Below are 26,504 nucleotides of genomic sequence, written 5' to 3' on the forward strand. Positions count from 1 at the left end.
GCAAAGATGACAAGACATTCAAGGAACGCCTCTAATATGAAACAGAGAGATGAGATAATACAAGCTGGGAAAAGAGAACGTGGAAGCAACGAGACTACAACAGAAGTTCCAGATGGAGAGAAAAAACAGAAAGCAAGACGGTGGTAAGGAAATCAGACAAGTAATTTTAAAAAATTTCCTAGAATGCAAAGATGTGACAAAGGGCACTGAGTAACCTGCACAATGTTGAAAAACAGAATCACCTCAGGGTACATCCCAGGGAAATTCAGATCAGTGGGTACAAGAAACAGATTCTGAAAGTTCCAGATAAAGAGGTGGGGAAAAGACTAAGGATCAAAATGGCATTAAACTTCTCAGCTGTTGAAAGATAAAAGATAATAAAACAATGCCATCATAAGTAAGAGGAAAAATTATTTCCAACCTAGAATTCTATACTAAGATAAACTAGCAAGCAAGTATAATAGCATATTTTTTACATTAAAGATTTCCCAAAATTAACTTTCCATACAACCCATTTCTCAGGAAGCAATTGGACCATGTGCACCACCAAAACAAGGGAGTAAACCAAGAAGGCAAAAGAGATGCATCCAAGAAAGATAAACTAAACGAAAAGCAAATTCCACTTCTGTTCAAAATGGAGTAACAAGGATTGCATTTAACTTCCCACTGTAACCAACTACAAAAATGGACAAAACAAGGCCAGGCACGGTGGCTCATGCCTGTAATCCCAGCACTTTGGGAGGCCGAGGTGGGTGGATCATGAGGTCAGGAGTTTGAGACCAGCCTGGCCAAGAGACGGGCCTGGCCAATATGGTGAAACCCTGCCTCTACTAAAAATATAAAAATTAGACGGGGACGGTGGCGGGTGCGGCTGGGGCAGGAGAATTGCTTGAACCCGGGAGGTGGAGGTGGCAGTGAGACGAGATCATACCATTGCCCTCCAGCCTGGGCGACAGAGCAAGACTCCAACTCAAAAAAAAAGAAAAAAGAAAAATGGACAAAACAATTAAATAGCTGCTTTCAGACACTGGGTGCAAGCATGCAGGATTGTGAGCCCTGTGGTCACCCTGGCTTTCACCCAGAGGCATTTCTGGGCCATGAACACAGCGAGAAGGACCACACACAAAGCCCAGAGGTCTCATTAACTTGAGGAGATGGCGACCCAGGTTTGTGGGATGCGGAGGTGGCTGGAGCTGCAGAGGAGAAAGCTGGGGAGAAAAAGGGCTGAGGAATCTGAAAAGGGTAAGAGGCCATTCTTGTGTAAAAGCTAGATTTTAGAAAAACAAAACTATCAGGAAGTTGTAAGACAAACAGTTCTCAGAACTCACAGAAATATGCAGTGGTTCACGCCTGTAATCCCAGAACTTTGGGAGGCCAAGGCGGGTGGATCACCTGAGGTAAGCAGTTCAAGACCAGCTTGGCCAACATGGTGAAACCCCGTCTCTACTAAAAATACAAAAAATTAGCAGGACGTAGTGGCACACGCCTGTAATCTCAGCTACTCGGGAGGCTGAGGCAGGAAAATTGCTTGAACCCAGGCGGTGGGGGTTGCGGTGTGCCGAGATCACACCACTGCACTCCAGCCTGGGTGACAGAGTGAGACTCCATCTCAAAAAATAAAAATAAAGAATTCACAGAAATGTGAGACTCTAATCAGCCACAGCAATGTCCTTAGTCATTCCCCACGTCATTCAGCCAAGATCGTAGAGGGGCCTCACCTCAGTAGGAGAGCTGAACTTCTGGTGGAATAACGGCTGCTCTAGCCCTGACAGTTATGTTTAAAAACAGGCCTCAATACCACTTCACAAACATTGGGATGACTGTTATCAAAAACATAAAACAAAATCCCCAAAATAACTAATGTTAGCAAGAATATGGAGAAATTTAAACCCCTGTGCACTGCTAGTGGGAATGTAAAATGGTACAGCCACTGTGGAAAAGAGTATGGCAGATCCTCGAAAAATTAAAAACAGAACTACCATATGATCCAGTAATTCTACCTCTGGGTACATACCCCCCGAAATTTAAAGCACACCTCACAGAGACATGTCTCCACCCATGTTCACTGCAACATTATTCACAATAGCCAGGGAGTGGAAACAAATCAAGTGTCCATGGATGGATGACTGGATTAACAAAGTGTGGACCAGCCATACAATGAAATATTATTCAGCCCTAAAAAGGAAATGCTGACACATGCTACAGCAGATGAACCTTGAGGATATTACACTGAGTGAAATAAGCCAGCCACAAAAGAACTAATATTTTATGATTCCCCTTACATGAGGTGCCTGGGTAGTCGAATTCATGAAGACAGAAAGTAGAATGGTAGCTGCCAGGGGCTAGGGGACGGAGGATGGGAGCTAGTGTTTAGGGCCACAGAGTTTCCGTTTCAGAAGACGAAAAATTCTAGAGATGGATGGTGGTAATGGTGGTACAATAATGTGAATGTACTTAATGCCACTGAGCTGAAAGTGTAAAATAGCAAATTGTTATATATATTCTACCACATTTTAAAAATACTTTTTATTAATATGAAAAAACAGCCTCAAATGAACCAAACTGATTCATATGTAACTACCTGCCAAAACAAAGCCCATAGCTATTCAACAATGTAACATCCATAATGTTCTAATAAAAAATTACTAGAATTATCTACTTTCAAGATTTTTCCTCTTCACATCATGGTGAAGTAGCAAGGGAGTGAATTTACCCTCCAGCCTGACCAAACAATAAACCACACAAATGTGAAATGAGTTTTCTGACACTGGATAACAGGCAGCAGGACTCAGGTTCCTGAGGGGACGAAACAAACGAGGTAGGTCCTACGATCACATCAGGTACTCTCTGGAAGCCGTTTCTAGGCAGGGAGGAGACACACAGGGTCTGGTGGCCTCATTATGTTAAGAAGAGAGAGACAGAATGGAGTTTGGGAAGGTCAAGAGAGCTAAAATCTACAGTGTAGGATACCCAAGAAAGGGAGCTAAGAACCATCTAAAGATCTGCAGAGGGGTTCACTTGAGTCTTTGGCTGAGTTCTGAACTCTGCAAACAGGAGAGAAACAACTAGACCAGGGAAAGAATCACCAGGCTGGTGCAGACACAATAGTTCCTGTAGACCACACAGGGCTAAGAACAGTTTACATACCCACTAGCAAGACCAGAAGGACCTTGCAATGTATGGGAGAGTTGGCCAGTCTTTAGTACCCAGAAGGGTATTCCTTTACTACCCAGAGGGTATTGCTTTAGTAGTAGGAATAAGCTAGTCTTAGAGTAAAGGTTGCTCTATACCGACACTAACAAAGCTTAAAAGTAATCCTCAAAAGGATCCAACTGATTCCAGGTAACTTAACCATATGCCATAACAAACTCTAACACTGTTTAAAGCTATACAACAAAAGCCAGCAAACAATGATATAAAATTTATGATGTCCATCAACTATTCAAAAATCTATTCAAAAATGTCTAGTAATTCAAAAATTGCTAGAAACACAAAACAATAACAACGACAAAAAAGTAACCAATAGCTAGGAGAAACCAGAAAAGATATAGACCAGAAATGACTGAATGAACAGACAAGGACATTAAAACAGCTATTATAAATATGTAGTATATGGTTTAAAAAGGTAGAGAAAAAAATGAACTTAATGAGGAGCTACTAAAATGACTCAAAAGTAGCTCCTGGAAGTGAAAAACACACAGAGGAAAAAACTGGAGAGAAATAAAAAGAGCACGAAGAAGCCACGGAAAATACCAGGCAGGATAACGCACATGTAATTGGAGCTAGGAAAGGGGAAGGTAAGGGAAAGGTTGTTGAAGAAATAATGGAGGAAGATTTTTTTCTTTTTTTTTTTTTCTTTTTGCCATTCGGAGTCAACTTTTATTGAGCACCTCCTATATTCCAGAACCAAAAACATGTTTGTTCCTTACAAAATTCTCAAAGCCACCCTTTAAGGTAAGTAATAGTATGTTCTACTTAACAGATGAGAAAACTAAGAATCAGACTGATAGAACTTACAGAACTTCCTCAACATCATAGGCAGAAACATAATTATATTGACTGCCAATTTTAAGAAAACATCTATTTGTCACATTTGTGTCATTACTAAAGTCTCTGCTTTTACAGTTTTCTTAAAATCATGTGAATATAAACAGCATTTTTATTTACATTACCATCACTTCTCTTTCCTAAGAGAAATTCTTTGTCTCCCTAAGATCATGACCACTTATGTATCATTTCTTGCTTATAAATTTTAATAAAATATACATAAGTGGGAATGTACAGTATTAAGTATTACTCTATTATTCTGGAATTTAACAATGAATAAGCACATATTTTAAAGGCCACACCTACTAAGAAACAGATACAAACTGTGATTTCTAAAATATATTTAAAATTAACCTATTAAAATTTTTGGTTTATAAATATAACTCTGTAAATACAGAACGTTTAGCTCAGATGACTATGTACTTGATGGCTAGCCACATATAAGTTACCGAAATACATATTATTTCAAGTCTGAAGTACCTCTTCTAAGAACTGGGCTAATGGGTGGTTCCTTAGTTTAGTTCAACTGGAATAAAATTATAGAAGTTCTATCTTGGCCAGGCACAGTGGCTCACGTCTGTAATCCCGGCACTTTGGAAGGCCGAGGCAGGTGGATCACCTGGGGTCAGGAGTTCGAGACCAGCCTGGCCAACATGGTGAAACCCCGTTTCTACTGAAAATACAAAAATAAGCTGGATGTGGTGGTGTGCGCCTGTAATCCCTGCTACTCGGGAGGCTGAGGCAGGAGAATCACTTGAACCCGGGAGGCAGAGGCTGCAGTGAGCCGAGATCAGGCCACTGCACTCCAGCCTGGGTTACAGAACAAGACTCTATCTCAAAAAAAAAAAAAAGGTTTATCTTCCTTTCTATTACAGATAATATAACCGTAATATGTAACTACAGCCAAAAGGTCAAACACCACAGAATTCAATAAATATTGAAAATACATAGTTTAATATCATCAAATTCTAGCCAACTTCTAGTATTAAGTATATATTATCTTATAGAAAATGTGTTCTAATAGAAATATCTTAATAAAAAGGGAAGGAACTATAAAGAAGCAGACAATTAGAAATCTAGTAAGTGCTTATTTTACAAATTAGGGACTGAGGCACAATCATAAGTAACTTACCCAAGTCACATGCCAGTGGTAGAACCAGGACTGAATCCTGAACCTGACTTCTAGTCTGTGCTCTTTGAACACTTCTTTGTTTTCTCATGTTATAACTGAATCCTTTTATGTGCTAAATTTTAATTTGGAAAATTATCAAGTAATAAAACTGCTTTTCTCTCCAGCCCAACTCTCTGGTCTTTCTTAAATGAGCATTACAAGAATAGGATACAGTTCATAACTTCACAACACTCTCATAGGTTCATTAAGATGAGAACTTTATACAGGAAAAAGTTCACTTTACATGTAGTTTGGTTTGGCTGGAAAAAGCTTATTTAACAGCCATAGTTTTAAAACCTAGTTATTCTATATCATAGTGACTTCATATGTTGTAAAACGGTTTTCTATAATCTTGACATTTTCTTCAGATAGCCAGTTTTCCTGCTTTAGCTGCCTTATAAGAGCTTCCAAAGACTTCAATCTACCTAGAGTTTGTTGCTCTTTGAACTCTAGAAGAGTTATCTTTGAATGTAGCTTAGAGACTTTCTGCCAAAGATGCTCCTTATTTATATCTTGTCTGCAGTAAGAATGTTCGATTTGTAAAACTTCTGTCCCATAGTCTACATCCTTATACAAGGAGTCTTCGATGTCTATGTCTTCCACTTCCGTGGTTTCTTTTTGTGCAGATATAAAAGAATTAACTGAAGGTTTAGAATTTTTGGCAGGTACAAAAATGGCAATAACAGATTCTTTATTTGTGTTTAATTCTTCAACTGTTTGATTAATTGTGCTGAATAAGAATGGATTTTCCTGTGCTGACTTTATTTCCATAGAATTACTTGTAAAGTTTGGATTAGCAAGATAACTAGAAGTTACTTCAAGAACTTCTTGGGTTTCCAAAGATTGATGAATACTTTCTGAATTTGAAATTGTCAAAGTAATAGTTGTAGAATTTAGATTATAAAAACATGTGTGAAAACCACCTACACCTGTATCTTGGTTAATTGATGTTTCCAAGGTAGATTCTGGTTTCCCAGTATGTTGTTTAACTAGATTAAGAGTTAACATGTTATTTTGTATACTTCCTGTTTTGGGAGCTGGTGGCTTTACCAAGGAAGATGAATGAAGTAATTCTGGATGTTGAGGGAGCACATTTGTGTTAACTATATTTTTCTTTGTCTCATTTAATACAACTGATTCTTCTGACTTGGCTTTTGGGCATACTTCTTTCTCATCTTCCAAGTTTTTCTTCTGGGATTTTTTTTTAGAAGGGTCTTTTCCCTGATTGTCTTCAGGCAAAGAAAATATTGTTGGAACTGCACTTTGTTTTAAATATCGAATACCCCATCTGATGTCAAGAGAGTCAGGAGTAAAATGGTCACTACACAGAAACTGGTATTTACTGGGAACCCATGAATCTCGCTTCATATTGTTTAACCACTTTTCCAGTCTTTCTTTGTCATGTAGAGGAAATGGATAAAAACTCAGCTTCCGGTCTTTATTGTTTCATCCCCGGCAGTTCTTACAACAAATCGCCGCGCAATAGCGGGGCATCACTCGGGTGAGGCCCTGGGAGACCGGGGCCGGCGACGGGTGCAGGGTGGCCCTCCTCACTGAGGCTGCACCACAGGTCCAGAAGATTTTTCAAATTTGATAACTAAAACCCAACACATTCAAGAATTCTAATAAAACCTAAGCAGAAGAAACATGAGAACCACACCCAAATACATCATAATCAAATTGCTAAAAACCAGTGATAAGCCGAGTGTGTTAGCTCACGCCTATAATCCCAGCACTTTGGGAGACCGAGGCAGGTGGATCACTTGAGGTCAGGAGTTCAAGACCAGCCTGGACAACATGGTGAAACCCCGACTCTACTAAAAATACAAAAATTAGCTGGGCTTGGTGGTGCATGCCTGTAATCCCAGCTACTCAGGAGGATGAGGCAGGAGAATCACTTGAACCCGGGAGGCAGAGGTTGCAGTGAGCCAAGATCACGCCACTGCACTCCAGCCTGGGATGACAGAGCAAAACTCCGTCTCAAAACAAAACAAACAAACAAAAAAGTGATAAAGAGATCATGAAGGCAGACAGAGACACAAAGGTGGGACTGGCAGTAGGATGCTCATCAGTAACGAAATAAGCCACAGTAAAACATGCTTAAACTCCTGGGAGAAAAATATCAACGCAGGATTCTCTTTCTAGCAAAAATACCTCAGAAACCAACCTAGGCAAGATGGCAAACCCGTCTTTTTTTTTTTTTTTTTTGAGACAAAGTTTCGCTCTTGTCACTCAGGCTGGAGTGCAACGGAGCGATCTCGGCTCACTGCAACCTCCGCCTCCTGGGTTCAAGCGATTCTCCTGCCTCAGCCTCCCGGGTAGCTGGGATTACAGGCACCCGCCACCACACCTGGCTAATTTTTGTATTTTAGTAAAGACGAGGTTTCACCATGTTGACCAGGCTGGTCTTGAACTCCTGACCTCAGGTAATCCACCTGCCTTGGCCTCCTGAAGAGCTGGGATTACAGGCGTGAGCCACCACGCCCGGCCCAAATCCCTGTCTTTACCAAAAAAAAAAAAAAAAAAGCCAGATGTGGTGGTACATGCCAGTAGCTCCAGCTGCTTGGGAGGCTGAGGCAGGAGGACTACTTGAGCCCAGGAAGTCAAGGTTGCAGTGAGCCATGATTGAGCCTGGGTGACAGAGCAAGACACTGTCTCTAAAATTTTTTAAACCTTCAAAAATGAAGGCAAAATACTCTTCCAGATAATCAAAAGCCGAGAAAACTCATAACTAGCAGATATATGCTAAAGAGATATTAAAGAAAGCTCTTTAGAAGAAAGAAAATGACACCATATGGAAATCTGAAACTGCACAAAGGAAAGAACATTGCCAGAAATAGTGAATACGTGGATAAACTTAAAAGACAATTTTCTCTCATGTTTAAATCTTTTAAAAAGTTAATTAACAGTTTAAAACAAAAATAATGACAATGAATTTTGGGAATAACATATGTAGAAGTAAAACCTATGACAATGAGAGCACAGTGAGCAGAAGGTGGAGGTAGGCTGCTAAGTCTGTTGCAACTCATGAAGGGATACAATATTTTTTGAAGGTAGATATGTTAGTTAATAGATGTGGGCCAGGCGCGGTGGCTCATGCTGGTAATCCCAGCACTTTGGGAGGCCGAGGCAGGCGGATCATGAGGTCAGGAGTTCGAGACCAGCCTGGCCAAAATAGTGAAACCCATCTCTACTAAAAATACAAAAAAATTAGCCGGGCATGGTGGCAGGCAGCTGTAATCCCAGCTACTCGAGAGGTTGAGGCAAGAGAATCACTTGAACCCAGAAGGCGGAGGTTGCAGTGAGCCAAGATCACCCACTGCAATCCAGCCCAGACAACAGTGCGAGACTCCATCTCAAAAAAAAAAAAATGCATAAAAAGGATTTGACAAAATTTTAACACCTACTCACGGAAAAAAATTCTCAGAAAACTAGGAATAGAAAGGCACTTCCTCATCCCGATAAAATGCATCTATAAACAACCTACAGTTTATTGAGCTGTGGAAGACTGAATGCTGTGCTATGGAGACCAGAACAAGGCGAGAGTGCCTGCTCACACCACTTCCAGGCTACATTTTACTGGAGGTTCTCACCGGCACAAAAAGGAAAAGCAATAAAAGCATCCAGACTGGAAAGGAAGATGTAAATGGCATTTATTTTTAGATAACCTGATCGTCTGAGTAGAAAATATGACAGAGCCTATAAATAAACTACCACAAGTCATCAATGAGCTTAGAAAAGTAGAATACAAAGTCAACATACAAAAAGAAACTGCCTTCCTCTATTCCAGTATAAACAATTAGAAGTTGAAAATTTAAAAATACTACCATTTACAACAGCTCTATAAAACACAAAATACGTAGGGATAAATTTAATAAAACATATGGAAGACCTATATCATGAAAATGACAAAATATTGGGAGAAATTAAATGTCTGAAAAACTAGACAATGGTCATGGATCAGACGACTCAACACTGTTGAGTGTCAATTCTCCCTCTGCCCGAGCAGCTTAGCAGCCTAGCCTCAAACTGTGTTTCAAACTGTTTTTTCTTTTCCTTTTCCTCTTCCCCTTCCCAGTCTCAAGATAAAACTTTGAGACAAACTGCGTATGTGTTACCTTTCATCTTGAAATACAGCCTTGGAATGTGCCGCGAACCTCCACTCCCTTTCATTTTTATTTTTGGAAACAGTCTCGCTCTGTCGCCCAGGCTGGAGTACAGTGGTGCAATCTCCGCTCACTGCAACCACCACCCCCTGGGTTCCAGTGATTCTCCTGCCTCAGACTCCCAAGTAGCTGGGATTACAGGCGTGTGCCACCACGCCTGGCTAATTTTTTGTATTTTTAGTAGAGATGGGGTTTCACCATGTTGGCCAGGCTGGTCTGGAACTCCTGACCTCAGGCAATCCGCCCACCTCAGCCTCCCGAAGTGCTGGGATTACAGTCGTGAGCCACCGAACCCGGGCCCTCCACTCTTCTTTCTTTTCCCACTGTATGCTCCCATGCTTTATGCACATTTATTTACCCAGATACTAGTTAAGCACACACCATGATCTCTTATCTGGCCATTTATTTGCTTAGAAGCTTCAGGGGTCCGGTCCTAAAAGGGACTAGGCAACTCCGGAATTCTCTTTCCAACAAAAGATTATTTCAAGGCCAGAACCCTCTCCTGGCTGAAGAGTGACTACAAGACTGACTGTGATTAATTTATAACCTGGTAGGATGCACAATGGTGCCGGCCCCTTCACCAAATGGGACAATAATTCAAGAAGGGCCACTGAAGCAAGTCACGCCACCTGGCACCTCTTAGCCCCCCTTGCCTCTTCCGCATTCCAAACCCTTTCTGTAAAACCCTGCGTTCCCTCCACAAACTGAAGAGTGGAACTGCTCTTCCCCTTGCCTGCACAAATAATACAGGAATATCACTCTTTCTCATCGTAACTTATTATTTCGCCTTCTTTCCATAAGTGGCCGGACTCTTTTTGCAAGTTAATCCCCAGCTTGATCTGTAAATTTAGTGTAATCACAATCAGAATTGTACTGCATGTTTTCGTCTGTAGAAATTGACAAATTGATTCTACAATGTATATGAAAAGGCAAAGGAGCTAGAAAAGCCAAAACCACATCAAAAAACAGAGAGCCAATTGGGGACTTGCAATTCACAATTTTAAGACACAGGTACGGCTCAAATAAAAAGGACCCTGGGAATTGGCGTAAGGATGGCCATAGCTCAGTGCACAGAACAGACTCCAGAAAGAGCCCACACATGTATAGCCAACTGCATCTTGGCGAAGATGCAAGGTGATTTCATGGAGGAAGAAAGGGTGCAGGAACAACTGGATAATCATATGGGGAAAAACCAAAAACGACAAACTGAACTTGGACTCCACATCCAAGATTAACTTAAAATGGATTACACACCTAATCATAACAGCTAAAACATAAACGTACACAGCAGAGCTTCTCAACATCACACCATTGACCACTGGGCTGGAATGACTCTTTGTTGCAAGGGCTGTCTCGTGCCTCCTACCTGAGGCATTTTGTGGCAACCCAGCCCACCAAGACACCTGTGCCACTGACGGAAAGAGGGGCAAACTCATGCCCAGCTGAGCCCTGCTGGTCTAGATGAAGGGCAGGTCCAGAGATGTGTCATGGAGTTCCTTGATAAAAATATTACCTTCTAATGGTGCAGGGACTACTAGATATCCATATGGCATAAAGAAATAAATAAATCCTTACCTCATACCATACATAAACATTAATTCAAAATGGATCACAGACCTAAACACAAGAGCAGAGCTTTTAGGTTTCGATAAGGAGATAATAAAAGCAGCCACAGACACCAATGTAGAAATAACAGCAAGATTCTTATCAGTTAACTATGTAAGCCAAAATAAAACATGTTATTTCATACAGGACAACAAATAAACATGGTTTTTTACAAGTCTTTTTATATAGAACACAAAAAGCACAAACTACAAGAGTATAATTGATAAACAGGACTTCTTCAAAATTAAAATTTCCTATTTGAAAGACACCATTTTAAAAAATTAAAATAGGGCCAGGTGCGATGGCTCACACCTGTAATCCCAGCACAGAGGTCAGGAGTTTGAGACTAGCCTGGCCAACATGGTGAAACCCCATCTCTACTAAAAATACACACACACACAAAATTAGCCAGGCATGGTGACATGCACCTGTAATCCCAGCTATTCGGGAGGCTGAGACAGGAGGACTGCATGAACCCAGGAGGCAGAGGTTGCAGTGAGCCAAGATCGCACCATTGCACTCCAGCCTGGGTGACAGAGCGAGACTCAGTCTCAAAAATAAAATATAAAATAAAATAAAATAAAAATAGGAGCCACATACTGTAATACCCTACCCTAATAAAAGACTTGTATCCAGAACATCTAAAGAAGGCTTAAAACGCAACAAGACAAACAATGCAATAATACAACAAAAACAGATGAGAGACTTGAGCTGGTATTTCACCAACACAGATACATAAGTGAAGTGTGCAGCATCAGTCCTCGGGCAACACAAATTAAAGACACCATGAGTTACCACTACACAACCAACAGAATGAAGATAAAAACACTGAAAATAACCATTGTAAGGGACATGTGGAGGAACTGATAGGAATATAAAATGTTACAACAACTATGGAAAACAGTTTGTGAGATTTGTTTAAAGGTTAAATGTAGACTTAACATATTAACCAGAACTTCCACTCCAAGAAACTGACCCAGTGAAACAAGCCCACACAGACTTGTATACATGAAGGTTCCTAGCAACTTTATCTGCAATAGCCAAAGGACCATCAATAAACAGCCAAAGGGGAATCAATAGGTGAGTGGGTAAATAGCCAAACAACCATCAACAGGTGAATGGATAAACAGCCAAATGACCCTCAATAGGTGAATGGCTAAGCCACCACAGTGTGGATGAACCTCAAGACTGTGACAGTGTGGGGCCGGGTCCCAGCAGCCGTTGTAACAAACGACCCTCAATAGGTGAATGGCTAAGCCACCACAGTGTGGATGAACCTCAAGACTGTGACAGTGTGGGGCCAGGTCCCAGCAGCCGTTGTAACAAACGACCCTCAATAGGTGAATGGCTAAGCCACCACAGTGTGGATGAACCTCAAGACTGTGACAGTGTGGGGCCGGGTCCCAGCAGCCGTTGTAACAAACGACCCTCAATAGGTGAATGGCTAAGCCACCACAGTGTGGATGAACCTCAAGACTGTGACAGTGTGGGGCCGGGTCCCAGCAGCTGTTATAACAAACGACCCTCAATAGGTGAATGGCTAAGCCACCACAGTGTGGATGAACCTCAAGACTGTGACAGTGTGGGGCCGGGTCCCAGCAGCCGTTATAACAAACGACCCTCAATAGGTGAATGGCTAAGCCACCACAGTGTGGATGAACCTCAAGACTGTGACAGTGTGGGGCCGGGTCCCAGCAGCTGTTATAACAAACGACCCTCAATAGGTGAATGGCTAAGCCACCACACTGTGGATGAACCTCAAGACTGTGACAGTGTGGGGCCGGGTCCCAGCAGCCGTTGTAACAAACGACCCTCAATAGGTGAATGGCTAAGCCACCACACTGTGGATGAATCTCAAGACTGTGACAGTGTGGGGCCGGGTCCCAGCAGCCGTTGTAACAAATGACCCTCAATAGGTGAATGGTAAGCCACCATAATGTGGATGAATCTCAAGACTGTGACAGTGTGGGGCCGGGTCCCAGCAGCTGTTATAACAAACGACCCTCAATAGGTGAATGGCTAAGCCACCACAGTGTGGATGAATCTCAAGACTGTGACAGTGTGGGGCCAGGTCCCAGCAGCCGTTATAACAAACGACCCTCAATAGGTGAATGGCTAAGCCACCACAGTGTGGATGAATCTCAAGACTGTGACAGTGTGGGGCCGGGTCCCAGCAGCCGTTGTAACAAACGACCCTCAATAGGTGAATGGCTAAGCCACCACAGTGTGGATGAACCTCAAGACTGTGACAGTGTGGGGCCGGGTCCCAGCAGCCGTTATAACAAATGACCCTCAATAGGTGAATGGCTAAGCCACCACACTGTGGATGAACCTCAAGACTGTGACAGTGTGGGGCCAGGTCCCAGCAGCCGTTATAACAAACGACCCTCAATAGGTGAATGGCTAAGCCACCACAGTGTGGATGAATCTCAAGACTGTGACAGTGTGGGGCCAGGTCCCAGCAGCCGTTGTAACAAACGACCCTCAATAGGTGAATGGCTAAGCCACCACAGTGTGGATGAATCTCAGGACTGTGACAGTGTGGGGCCGGGTCCCAGCAGCCGTTGTAACAAACGACCCTCAATAGGTGAATGGCTAAGCCACCACAGTGTGGATGAATCTCAAGACTGTGACAGTGTGGGGCCGGGTCCCAGCAGCCGTTATAACAAACTTTAGATGTTTCTGATGCATATTAAAGCCTGAAAACCACTGATCTAGAAAATCAGAATAATTTAAATTACAATTATTACTGTCTTTGGCCACCCAACAGCTATTTATTTTTTTGTTCTGGGATCTCTCCCCTTGAGTCTTGGTGAGTGGTGAAGAATGTCTCCTGATGCAGGGAATATTTAAATGTTTAAAGTGGTGAGTACTTGCCTTCGCGGCCATGCGGCCAGGATTCTGCCAGTCTTTGGCTGAGGAGTGAGTGCCACAGCAGGGGTAGGGCAGCTCCCAACCTCTCCCTACCCCTCTAACTGGGTGCAGAAGTAACATTGGTGTTGGAACATTGCAGGTGAATTCTGGGAGCAGAAGTGCTAATTAAAATGTCAAGTGCCCGGTGGCAATCACAGGGATTCATCCTCAGACTAGCTTTGAGTTATGGCTTTCAACTGTCAAGACTGAGTTCTCCCAAAGACACTGGGGGCTTAAACAATGTCGGCTCAGGAATGTAGCTCAAAACTGTAGATCCTCACAGTCCAACATGGCAGTGAGAGCTCCATCCATCACAACCCCATTCCAGGCAGAATGTAAGAAAGGTAAAGATACACAGATAACTTTTAAGGTGCCCATGACAACTTCACTATTATCTTACTGGAAGCACCTGGACACATGCCCACATGTAGGTGCAAGCAATGTTGGTGAATGTGGTCTTTATTCAGGAGGGGCACGTACCCAGAGACAAAATCATAGATAGTATTTCTGTGGAAAAAGAGGAGAATGAATAACAGGGGAGAGACCAGCAATCTCTCCCTCACATACTCAAGTCGCCAGTCTTAGATCTGCACTAACCCTTCCAAATAAACGACTCTATCTGATAGAACTATATTTCCGTTATCAATGTCACTCACGAATTCAGAATACGGTTTAGTCAGCCAGGATGTCTAGAAAGTCATATTTTCAAAATTATCTGAATTAAGCTGTAATATTATTCCACTCCCCACCTTCCATTTCTCAGATCCCTTGGCAAAACCTTACCCTGAATGCTCATAACTACAGTAAGTAGTCCACTTCTTGTACCCTCTCAGAGAAATACAGGCACAGAAACACTGGCATTTCTTTACTTTTTTGCTCAGGGGCTGAGGACAGAACAAGCACAAAATTTAAGCTGCACTAATTTCCAACCAACTATGAGGTGGTCCACAAGGGCCCACAGGATCAACCGTGACACAGAATCTTTGACTAAGAGGGCCAGGAGCATGGGGCCATGAAACAACTGGCATCCACCAGGTGGGCGAGAGGTCAGGGCGGCATAGGAGGCTGTCAGCACCACTGCTACCAGAACAGGTCTCAGAAAGAAAAGACCAGAGTAACAGTGGTTTGCCTTTAGGCTGAGCTACTTGGTGTCTGTGCTGCTCACGTTCACAGCCACAGGACCCATCCCAATACCCATAGAGGCAACAGGAAGGTTGGACCCAGAGACTGCTGTGGGCCCTGCCCTGGGCTCTCCACTCAGGGAGTATCACAGCACCTCACTCCTGGCCATAAAGGTGGATTTTAATACTTTCTCTTTTTTTTTTTTTGAGACAGAGTCTTGCTCTGTCGCCCAGGCTGGGGTGCAGTGACGCGACGTCAGCTCACTGCAACCTCTGCTTCCTGAGTAGCTGGGATTACAGGCATTCACCACCACACCCAGCTAATTTTGTATTTTTGGTAGAGACGGGGTTTCACCATGTTGTCTAGGCTGGTCTTGAACTCCTGACCTCAAGTGATCTGCCTGCCTCAGCCTCCCAAAGTGCTGGGATTACAGGCGTGTGCCACTGCGCCGGGCCCCTAATACTTTCAAATAAACAAATGGATGTTGTCATTGCTTTATTACTCATAGTTTCCAAGCAATATTACATATATAAAAGTCATTTTAAAAACAACCAGGTTTGCTAGAAAAGTGTTTTTTCTTGGAATCATGGATTTCTACACCATTCATACCTGGAGTCCTTTATATTAAATATATTATTTACGCAGGCACTAGGCAAAATTGAAGAAGTTTTGAGTTATCTCCTCCATAACCCCCACCTTCCCACACTCCCACAAAAAAATCCCACCCTTTCCCTATTATATGGGTTATTAACATTAAAAACAATAGGAAAATACACAGGCATTTCAATTTGAATCACTTTTCCCTATTTTTACATGTCTGGAGATGTTGGCTTGGTTATGAATTCAAAAGTTCTCCCAGAGATCTTGATGATGATTCATAGAGAAATCTGAAACACAAATAAAGAAATATTTAGCTACAGAAAAAAGTGACCAAATTATCCAAATGTACATTTTCAAAAATATAATCTAAAAATGGTTTGCAACCGTGCATTTAAAAACAAAGTTGAAATAATCTATAGATGTTTCATTAATTGTTTCTTGTATGTAAAATGGAGTCAGAATCCCCACAGGAGTCAGGACACATGGCACTGGAGCACAGGCTTGGGTTGACGGTGGACCCCAAGCACTGCCAGGCAATGAAACGTGCTCACTGGGCAGTGTGCTATGCTGGTGAGCAAACAGGACGTGTGCTCTTCCTTTCCAGCACCCACAGTTCTGAGCCTATTTCTCTATTACACAAGAAAACAAGATAAATAAAAACTATGTGACCTACCAAGATACTCTACTACCATGACATTTACCTACTACCTCTAATAACCTGAAGCCTTTAGAAAAACCTCTTTCCCACTCCCCTGCCCTGCATCCCTGTCCCTCAAGGCGAGACTCTTCCTCCTCACGCCCTCCCCAGCCCCACCTAGGCCGCGGCTTTGGCTGAGAGCACTGAGTACTTTTCCGTGCCAGTCGTTGTCCTCACTTCCCTGGCAGTGTGCCTATTTTAAGAATCATTATTAGACAGGTAGCATATCACTGTCCCTTCAAATACACATATTTACAAAGTGCGTGGCTCACCATGGCTTCCCTTTTTACTGTCCCACAACTCCTGCATGGCTCCAATGCTTGTTCCATTACAGGGCACTCCAAAGCAGTCTCCTCAGAGAAGCAATAAAGAAAAGCTCATCTCTGAATTCCTCCTGGACACAAATATCTACCTTTCACTCCAAATGAATCTCAGCGAGATTTAAAACTCTTACAATCCTATTGTCTTCCTGTGTCCAGCACTGCAAGTGAGACTCATGTCTACCTGGTCTTCACCTTTGGAGACAGACTGCTGTCTACCACAGCCCCTGTAATGTCAATGCCAGTCACATGCATCATTTTACATTTTCCAGTAATCACATTGAAACAGGTCAAAGGGTACAATGGATCAAGACCTTGCTTCTTTTTATTTTTTTAAGCAAAATTCATCTTAATATATTTTATTTAACCCAACATATCCAAAATGCTTCAACTTGTAATCAATATAAAATTATTTATGACATAGTTCACATTCTCTTTTCCATACTGTCTTCCAAACCTGCTTGCACTTTCTATGAGGGCCACACTCAGCTTAGACTCACCAGGTTTCATGTGTTCAGCAGCCACTGTATTGGCCTGCATGAATCTAGAAAAATTTTAAGATTTTCTCTTTATTCCTGGAATTTAGGAATCTTATCCATAATTATTTAGCTGTGATTTTTTTTCCATCAATCCAGAATGTAGTGAAAGAAAAAAGGGAATCTGCATATATTTCTTTAAGCTCTGGGGAATTTTTTCCTATCGTTGTTGAATCACTGCTTCTCCTTGCTATTAGGTCTCTCGGGCCTTTTCCCCCAAGTCTATCCCCATCCTCGTGACCTCTCCTCGTGAGTATTTATGGTCTATGTTCTGAGACATCTCTCCAAATTGACCTTTCTGGAATTTGACTATCAACAGGGACCATCTCTGTAGTGTGTCTGTGACACCTGAGCTCTAGACTGTCCTTTCGGGGTTACAGTTGACTCTTCTTCAAAGACTTATTACTCACCCACCACTATCACTCTGGAAGCGCCTGGGCCACCCTCTGTGTGGTTATTTCTGCCTGTGTTGAACCAGGGGTGAGGGCACAGCTATGTGGAGGCCGCCATGCAGCGACACAGGAGACTCTGGGTGCCCCACAGCCCCTTCACTCTCCCAGCCTCGCTGGGCCTCTACTGGACCTGCTGCCTCAGGGTTTCCTGCCCATTCCCTGAGTCCCCCAAGGAGAAGAGAGTGCTCTCTGTCCACAGACCAGGTTCCGCCCACCTGTCAGCCCAGCAACTGCCTGGCTCAGCAGCAGTGCAGCCAGAGGCAAGACAGAGGGGAACAGGCCCAGGAAGTCATGAACCCTCCAAAATCTAAAATTAATTTTTTTTTTTTTTTGAGACAGGGTCACGCTCTGTCACCCAGGCTGAAGTGCAGCAGTGAGGTCACAGCTCACTGCAGGCTTGACCTCTCGGGCTCAAGCAATCCTCCCAGCTCACCCTCCCAAGTAGCTGGGACTATGGTGCACACCACCACACCCAGCAGATTTTTTTGTATTTTTTGTAGAGATGGGGTTTCACCATGTTACCCAGTCTGGTAGTGAACTCAGCTTAAGCAATCTGCCCGCCTCAGCCTCCCAAAGTGTTGGGATTACAGACACCATACCTGGCCTAAAATCAATTTTTAATTACTCAAAAATAATATTGTCTCCTTAAGTGAACATGAATTTAAAAATACTTTAGAGAAAAATGTTACATTAAAAGTACAGTTAACCCTCACTATCTGTGGGAGATGTGTTCCAGGACCCCCCAGATACTAAAATCCACAGATGTTCAAGTCCCTGGTGTAGTGTTTGCATATAGTCTACCCACATCCTCCTGTATGCTTTAAATCATCTCTAGACTACTTATAATACCTAATACAAGGTAAATGCTATGGTAATAATTGTTATACTATATTGTCTATATACTATATTGTCTATATTGTCATACTATACTAATAGTTGTTATACTATATACTATATTGTTTATCCTATACTGTTATATTAGGGAATAATGACAAGGAAAAGTCTGTTCATATTCAGTACAGCCACAACCATCCATTTTTGTCCCAAATACTGTCAAACTATGATTGGTTGGATTTACGAACGTGGAACCCGTGGATACGGAGGGCCAAGTGTTCTCATTTACCAGGTAGTAAAGAGCTACTTACACTGACCTAAGTCTAGACTGGCAACAAGAATGACTCTTTATCGTTATCCTGTAACAGATAAGCTAACTGAGGCAAAAGTGGTAAAGCAAACTGCCCATGACCACTCAGCTGGGAAGGGCAGTCTGGGTTTAAACCCAGGCCATTTTTCTCCTGCTACTGGAACACTACTGCAACACAAATTTACTCATTCTTCTATTACCTGAAGCAAGAATTGAACACACTATGTAAACCAGAGAAATAAGAACTACTAAAGAACAAATGAAGAAAACAAAATGAAGGAATTTTAAAGTTGGAAGGGACAGTGACAAAAAGCTTAGACAAAAAGCTCCCTGGGCCAGGGTTCTCCTGATGTGTAACAAGACACACAGACCAGACCATGTGCAAGTCCCCTCAGCACTAACGTCTGTAAAATATGTCAAACACGAGGACTCAAAACTTCGCCACCTTTCCTTCTATGTCAGGTTAGGATCACATGTTGGTGATCACAGCCACAAGAAACACAGCAGAATCAATTTTCTGAGAAAAACCGTAAGATAAAAAGACAGTGTCTGTATTTAATAAAGGGTGGTTTTATACATGAATACTTTTAAATTATCCACACCAATTTCATTGGGTATGGATGATGGAAGCATACCACTAAATAAGCTATAAAAAGCATCCAGCCTCAAATTCGTTTAAAAAAAAGACTGTTAAAATTAAAGCAGAATAAAATGAATTGATATTCATTTATCAATACCTGATAACAAAAGAGAGGCCATTTTCAGGGAGTACTCTTTCCCTTCAAGGTTTAATGTTGGCACCTACATTATTTTACTATTAACGTTGCCTGCAAGTAGAGGCACAATTAATATTGGCAAGTAATTTGCTTGTAATATGATTAGTGGGGAAAATTCATGAGGTAACACAAACCTTAAGAAATATATTATTTATATTTGTAATTTATTTCAAATTACAAATTTATTACTATCGATACAATTTATGAAAGCAATAAATTTAACATACTTGACATTTAAATGCACCAGTGCATGGGCAAATGCATGTTGTTTCTCCTCAGAAAATGTCCAGTTTACAATATGCTATATGGGATGAGGCAATTAAAATGCAATGAGATGCCGATTTTTATTTAGCACCCAAAAGACCAGTCAACAGAATACTAGCCCTGAAAACTAGATTAGTTGTTAAGAAAACGTGCACTTTTAAATCAAGCTCCACTGCCTAAAATATTAATTGGAGCAAGGGGTTCCCAGATTCTTAAAGATGTTTACTTGCTTTAATGTCTCTAGTCCAACGTTAAATCAATAATATTTTAAAATACAGTCTTAAATCTTAATTGTTTTCTTCCATTAGATTGATTTTTCTTGTTTCATCAATTTGTCAGATTGATTTTTTTAGACACTGGTTTTTCTATAGTTTGCTTCTTGCATATTTAAGTAAGAAGCCATTATTTCACAGTCCTGACCTATTTATTTTCTAGGATGTTTCCTTCTTAAAGGGAGGAGCTCTTTTTTTCATCTGTGTATCATCTTAGTAGAGAGGATGGCATGCAGGTGAATAATGGAGAAACAAAACGCTCCATCCCCAGTGTTCTGCTCATGTCCTTTTCCACATTGTAAGTTCTGAATTTCTCAGGTCTTTTCTTCTCTCAATGTAACTAACATAATTCAAGTAGTTAGCCTGAAACTAAGTATAAGTGGAAATGGAAGGCATTCCTAGTGAGAAACCAATGTTCCTCTTCCCTTTCATCTTCAGAATAGTATACACTATTCTATATCCAAATAAGCTTTCCTTGGCAACATTATTTCTTTTTTTCTTTTTTTTTTTTTTTTGAGATGGAGTTTCGCTCTTAATGCCCAGGCTGGAGTGCAATGGCTCGATCTGGGCTCACCGCAACCTCTGCCTTCCGGGTTCAAGTGATTCTCCTGCCTCAGCCTCCCAAGTAGCTGAGATTACAGGCATGTGCCACCATACCCAGCTAATTTTTGTACTTTTAGTAGAGACGGGGTTTCTCCATGTTGGTCAGGCTGGTCTTGAACTCCCGACCTCAGGTGATCTGCCTGCCTCAGCCTCCCAAAGTGCTGGGATTACAGGCATAAGCCACTGTGCCCGGCCAACATTATTTCTAATAAAGAAAAATGCTTAGACTTTTGAGGTTGTTACTACATCCTGTGAAAACAATTTAACATTCTTACAGTTGGCAATTCTGGTCATCTTGTTTAATATTTGTGCCTGATGAACCATTTACATCATTGCCACTTATTTTCTGAAATGGACAAGTGCTCCTCTGTCATCCCCAAATCAGACCACTGCCCTAAAAACAAGCTCCTAAGGCCAATAGTCTATTGGGTTTCCTCTTCTTCTTCTTCTTCTTCTTTTTTTTTTTTTTTTTTTTTGAGACGGAGCCCTGCTCTGTCACCCAGGCTGGAATGCAGTGGTGTGATCTTGGCTCACTGCAAGCTCCACCTCTTGGGTTCACGCCATTCTCCTGCCTCAGCCTCCCGAGCAGCTAGGACTATAGGCGCCCGCCATCATGCCCGGCTAATTTTTTATATTTTTAGTAGAGACGGGGTTTCACCGTGTTAGCCAGGATGGTCTCGATCTCCTGACCTCGTGATCCACCTGCCTTGGCCTCCCAAAGTGCTGAGAGGGTTTCTTCTTAAAATATAAAGTTGCAAAGTCTAACCTGATTAAAACTAGCATAGTGGACACTCAATCATTTTTAGAATAGAGTACATAATTGAATGCATTTCATTCACTCAGTCGCTAGGAGCCCAAACCCACCCACCTGCTTTAGTGCCCAGTTCAACGTCCCATCACCATGGGGTGCTGGAAGGTCACTGGGGAAGGAGGGGACTTTCTCCAGGTTTCCGTAAGGCCCCCCTTTCTCCAGCAGACTCTGACAGCACAAGCAGCACACCAGACAACTACCCCACAAGCCCCCACCCCATCCGAGCCACACACAGGAGCCTGCAGGACTCAAGAGAGTAGGCTTTCCAGCTCCGGCTCCAGCAGCTCCCCAGCACCTCCCCCGCGATGGCTCCACATCCCCCCGGCCCACCACCCACCCAGGTGAGTGGACATCCTCAGGTCCCACAGAAGGCCGCTAACAATTTCTTCCACGTAGGAAGCCAGGTCTCCCTGTCCGAGTGGGGGCTCCTTCCTTGGCGGCGCTCACCTAGGGTTGGAGGTGTTCTCTTCATCTGCTAGTCCTGTATTCTCTAGAGTTCTCTTTAACTCTCACTAGCCAATAACCCATCCTGCCAACTCCCTATAAAAATCCCTGACACTCCGCTGGGCACGGTGGCTCACCCCTGTAATCCCAGCACTTTGGGAGGCCGAGGCGGGCGGACCACTTGAGGCCAGGAGTTCAAGACCAGCCTCGCCAACATGGTGAAACTCCGTCTCTACTAAAAATACAAAAATTAGCCGGGCATGGTGGCGCATGCCTGTAATCCCAGCTACTCGGGAGGCTGATGCACAAGAATTACTTGAACCTGGGAGGCAAAGGTTGCAGTGAGCCAAGATCGCACCACTGCACTACAGCCTGCATAACAGAGGGAGACTCTTGTCTCAAAAACAAACAAAAAAATCCCTGACACTGAGCTTTCCCTATCCGAATCACTGCGTGGTTTTGGTCTTCTCCTGGAACCTGACAAACACACAGAAAAACATTGTTTTTTGTTTGTTTGCTTTTGAGACAAGTCTTGCTCTGTTGCCAAGACTGGAGTGCGGTGGCGCAATCTCGACCCACTGCAACCTCCACCTCAAGCAATCCTCCCACCTCAGCTGTCCATGTCGCTGGGACTATAGGCACATGCCACACACCTGTCTAATATTTGTATTTTTTGTAGAGATGAGGTCTCGCTGTGTTGCTCAAACTGGTCTTGAACCCCTGAGCTCAAGCAATCCACCCACCTTAGCCTCCCATAGTGTTGGGATTATAGACGCGAGCCACCATGCCCAGCCAACATTGTTATCTCAGTACCTGACAAAGTGGAGTAAAGAGAGACCCTTTATTAAAATAAAAGGGTCAATTAATCAAGAACATACAGCAGTTCTAAACTTATATGCACCTAATAACAGGGCCATAAAATATATAATGCAAAAGCAGTCCTAAATACGATACTTGGACAAATTCACAAGCATAATGAGAAATTTAACACAAGTCTCTGTAGAATAAGTAACAAAAAATCAGTAAAAACATAGAAAAGTTGAGGTAACACAATTAACGAACGTGAACTGATCAGGTGGCACTCCACCTCTCTAAAACACACACTCCAATGCACAAGCACTCACAAATGCTGTGTGTGAGCCACAGAGCCAGTCTCAGACGTACAATCAAAAAAGACAAAAAAGAAATGGTGTTAAAAGCCACAGTAAACATAAACCTCATATCAAGTATAAAACCACACACACTTTGCTCTTCATCCGGACAATGCCCAAAATTATACTGAGGTATTGGGGTGGGCTGATACCTTCAAACAGGGAGAGAGGGGCCATGTTCAGGAGGTGTATTCCTTGATTTAGGTGGTGACTGAATTTTTTTTTTTTAAGACAGGGTCTCACTCTGTCACCCAGGCTGGAATGCAGTGACGTGATCTCGGCTCACTGCAGCATCAACCTCCTGGGCTCAAGCGATCCTCCCACCTCAGCCTCTTGAGCAGCTGGGACCACAGGTGAGTGCCACAATGTCCAACTAATTTCTGTATTTTTTGTAGAGACAGGGTTTTGCCACATTGCCCAGGCTGGTTGCGAACTCCTAGACTCAAGCAATTCACCTGCCTTGGCCTCCCAAAGTGCTGGGATTACAGCTGTAAGCCACCGCACCTGGCCTGTGAGTGCATTTTATGACAATTAATTCAGTGGTACACATATTATTTACATTCTTTTCCATATGTATATCTCAATGAGTAAATTCTATTCTATTAAAATCAATAAACAAAAACCACAAGCCATTTTGTTAATAAATTTAAAAATCTAGACCAATGCAAGAAATTGTAAATTACCAAAATTTATTCAGGCAGTAATAGGAAATCAGACCCAACTACTAACATAGAAGAAACAGGGAAAAGTCGTCCCAGGTTTCTAGGGGTATGTTGTTCCACAGCATCAGACGTGATTTAAACTGCTCCGCAACACTGAGAAGGGAGAAGTTACCAACTAATGCTGAGAGCAACACTGGTAGAGGGCCTACTGAAGAAACAAAAACAAAACAACCAACGACCATTTAATCTTATTTCAGACCTAATGCAAACATTCTCAAATAAAACACTACAAAACAAAACAACCAACCACCATTTAATCTTATTTCAAACCTAATGCAAACATTCTCAAATAAAACACTACAAAACAAAACGACCAACGACCATTTAATCTTATTTCAGACCTAAGGCAAACATTCTCAAATAAAATATTAGCAAACAGAATTCAAAAGTGCGGCTGTTTTGATAGAACGAAATATCCAAGACCTGTGAGACAACTGTAAAAGGTGTTAACATGTATAATAAGAATTTCAGAAGAGAGAAAGGAACAGAAGAAATATTCAGACAATAATAACTGAGAATTTATCCATGAAGCTCATAGAATACTGAATAGAATAAATGCCAAAAAAAGAAAAAAAAGAAAAGAAAAGAAAACTACACCTAGGCATATCATATTCAACCTACAGAAAAATCAAAGAAAAAGTATTGAAAGAAACCAGATAGGGAAAAATACACCTTATCTACTGAGGAGCAAAAAAGAATTATATCCTATTTCTCAGATACTACACGAGCCAAGAGAGAGTATAGCGAAATGTTTAAAGTACAGAGAGTGGCCGGGCACGGGGAGTAATCCCAGCAATTTGGGAGGCTGAGGCGAGTAGATCACTTGAGATCAAGAATTCGAGACCAGCCTGGGCAACATGGTGAAGCCCTGTCTCCACTAATACAAAAATGAGCTGGGTGTGGCGGCGATGTGCCTGTATACCAGCTACTCAGCAGGCTGAGGTACAAGAATCGTCTGAACTTAGGAGGCGGAGGTTGCAGTGAACTGAGATCACACCACTGCGTTCCACCCTAGGCAACAGAGCAAGACTCTGTCTCAAAAAATAATAATAATAAATTAAATAAAGTACAGAGAGAAAAAAATTCATCAACCTAGAATTATAAACTACATAACATTATCCCTGCAAAGAAATAAAGTAGAAGTAAAAGACTCTCTGACAAACCAAAATTAAGAGAATTAGTTGCCAGTAGACATGCCTTGCAAGAAGCATTAAAAGAAGTTCTCTGGACGGAAGGAAAAGAATATAGGTCAGAATTTGGATCAACACAAACAAAGGAGAAGCATCAAAGAAGGAGTAAGTGAAGGTAAATAAAAACTTTTATTTTTCTTATTCTTAAATGACCTAAGATGTAGTTTGTTCAAAATAATAATAGCAACAATATATTCAATTATGTATGCTTATGTCTGCTTATACCTTAGCAAAATGAATGATAGCAATGATACAAGGAACGAGAGGCAAGGATTAGGATTATTTTGTTATTATAGGGTACTCACCCTACCTGCAAAGTGGTATGGTGTCATCTGAAAGCAAACGTGGATTAGCTATAAATGAAAACTCCAACTCTAAAGCAACCACTAAGAAAGATAAAAACAAATAAAAATTCCAACTCTAAAGAAACCACTAAGAAAGGTTTAAAAAAAAAAAGTAAAACTGATATGCTAGGAAAGAAAACGGCATCATAAAATGTTCAGTTAAAACCACAAAAGACAGAAAAGGAGTGGAAGACAGAAATAGGAACAAATAACAAGGGGAACAAATAGAAGACAATAACAAATATGGTGGATATTAATCCAACTATATCAATAATCACTTTGAATATGGTACATATGCACCAATTTTAAGACAGATTGTCAGAGAAGATCAAAAAACATGACCCATTTATATACTGTCTATAAAAAAAACCACTTTAAATATAAAGACGCATATAGATAAAAATTACATTAGCTGGGTCTGGTGGTGTGTGCCTGCAGTCCTAGCCAGTTGGGACTGAGGCAGAAGGATAGATTGAGTCCAGGAGTCCAGGAATTAGAGCCCAGCCTGGGCAACATAGCAAGTCCTCATATCTTGGGAAAAAAAAAAAAAAAGGAAATGAATGGAAAAAGATATACCATGCTTATTCTAATCAAAACAAAGCAGGAGTAGTAGTATTAATTTTAGGCAGAGCAGAATTCACAGTAAGAAGAATTATCAGAGATAAAGAAGAGCATTACATAATGAAAAGATGGTAACAATCATCAATGCTTGGACCTAACAACAGAGCATCAAACTGTGTGAGGCAAAAACTGACAGAACTGCAAAAAGTAATAGATAAGTCAGTTATTATAGTTGGAGACTATAACACCCTCTATCAGATCCAACAGGTAGAAAATTAGGAAGGACATAGTTCAACCCAACAACATTGTCAATTGGATATAACGGACGTCGACAGACTACTTCCTCCAGCAACAGTAGAATACACATTCTCCTCATGCTCACATGAACACTCACCAAGAGAGAACACATTCTGAGCCATAAGACACACCTTCACGACTTTAAAAGAACAGAAACAATACAATGTCTGCTCTCAGGCTACAATGGAATTAAAACAGAAATCAATAACAGAAAGCTGGAAAAATCCCCAAACACTTGGAGATTAAACAACGCAACTAAATAGGTCAAAGAGGAAATCACAAGAGAAATTTAAAAA

The 26,504-nt window shown here is 41.8% G+C and overlaps 2 protein-coding genes across 4 annotated transcripts in view; both read right to left on the minus strand.

Moving 5' to 3' along the window:
• Positions 1-440: 440 nt before the first annotated feature.
• Positions 441-15,352, minus strand: LOC117981169 (THAP domain-containing protein 5-like). Its single transcript, XM_055115582.2, has one exon. It carries the CDS (start codon positions 6,584-6,586, stop codon positions 5,525-5,527), a length of 1,062 nt encoding a protein of 353 aa, XP_054971557.1. The 5' UTR covers positions 6,587-15,352; the 3' UTR covers positions 441-5,524.
• A 154-nt stretch (positions 15,353-15,506) lies between these two features.
• Positions 15,507-26,504, minus strand: part of NCAPG2 (non-SMC condensin II complex subunit G2) — a 72,329-nt gene continuing 61,331 nt past the window's right edge. For all 3 annotated transcript variants that reach the window (XM_003816335.5, XM_008969402.5, XM_034965371.3), the window contains one exon: positions 15,507-15,911. In XM_003816335.5, the coding sequence (XP_003816383.1) occupies positions 15,860-15,911 (52 nt within the window). In that variant the 3' untranslated portion in view covers positions 15,507-15,859. The remainder of the gene's footprint in view (positions 15,912-26,504) is intronic.

The sequence above is a fragment of the Pan paniscus genome, chromosome 6, assembly GCF_029289425.2.
Source record: "Pan paniscus chromosome 6, NHGRI_mPanPan1-v2.0_pri, whole genome shotgun sequence".
In the NCBI taxonomy this organism is placed as follows: domain Eukaryota; kingdom Metazoa; phylum Chordata; class Mammalia; order Primates; family Hominidae; genus Pan; species Pan paniscus.

Coding starts and splice junctions, on each gene's coding strand:
- LOC117981169 (XM_055115582.2), bottom strand. CDS start 6,586: ATGAAGCGAGATTCATGGGTTCCCAGTAAATACCAGTTTCTGTGTAGT.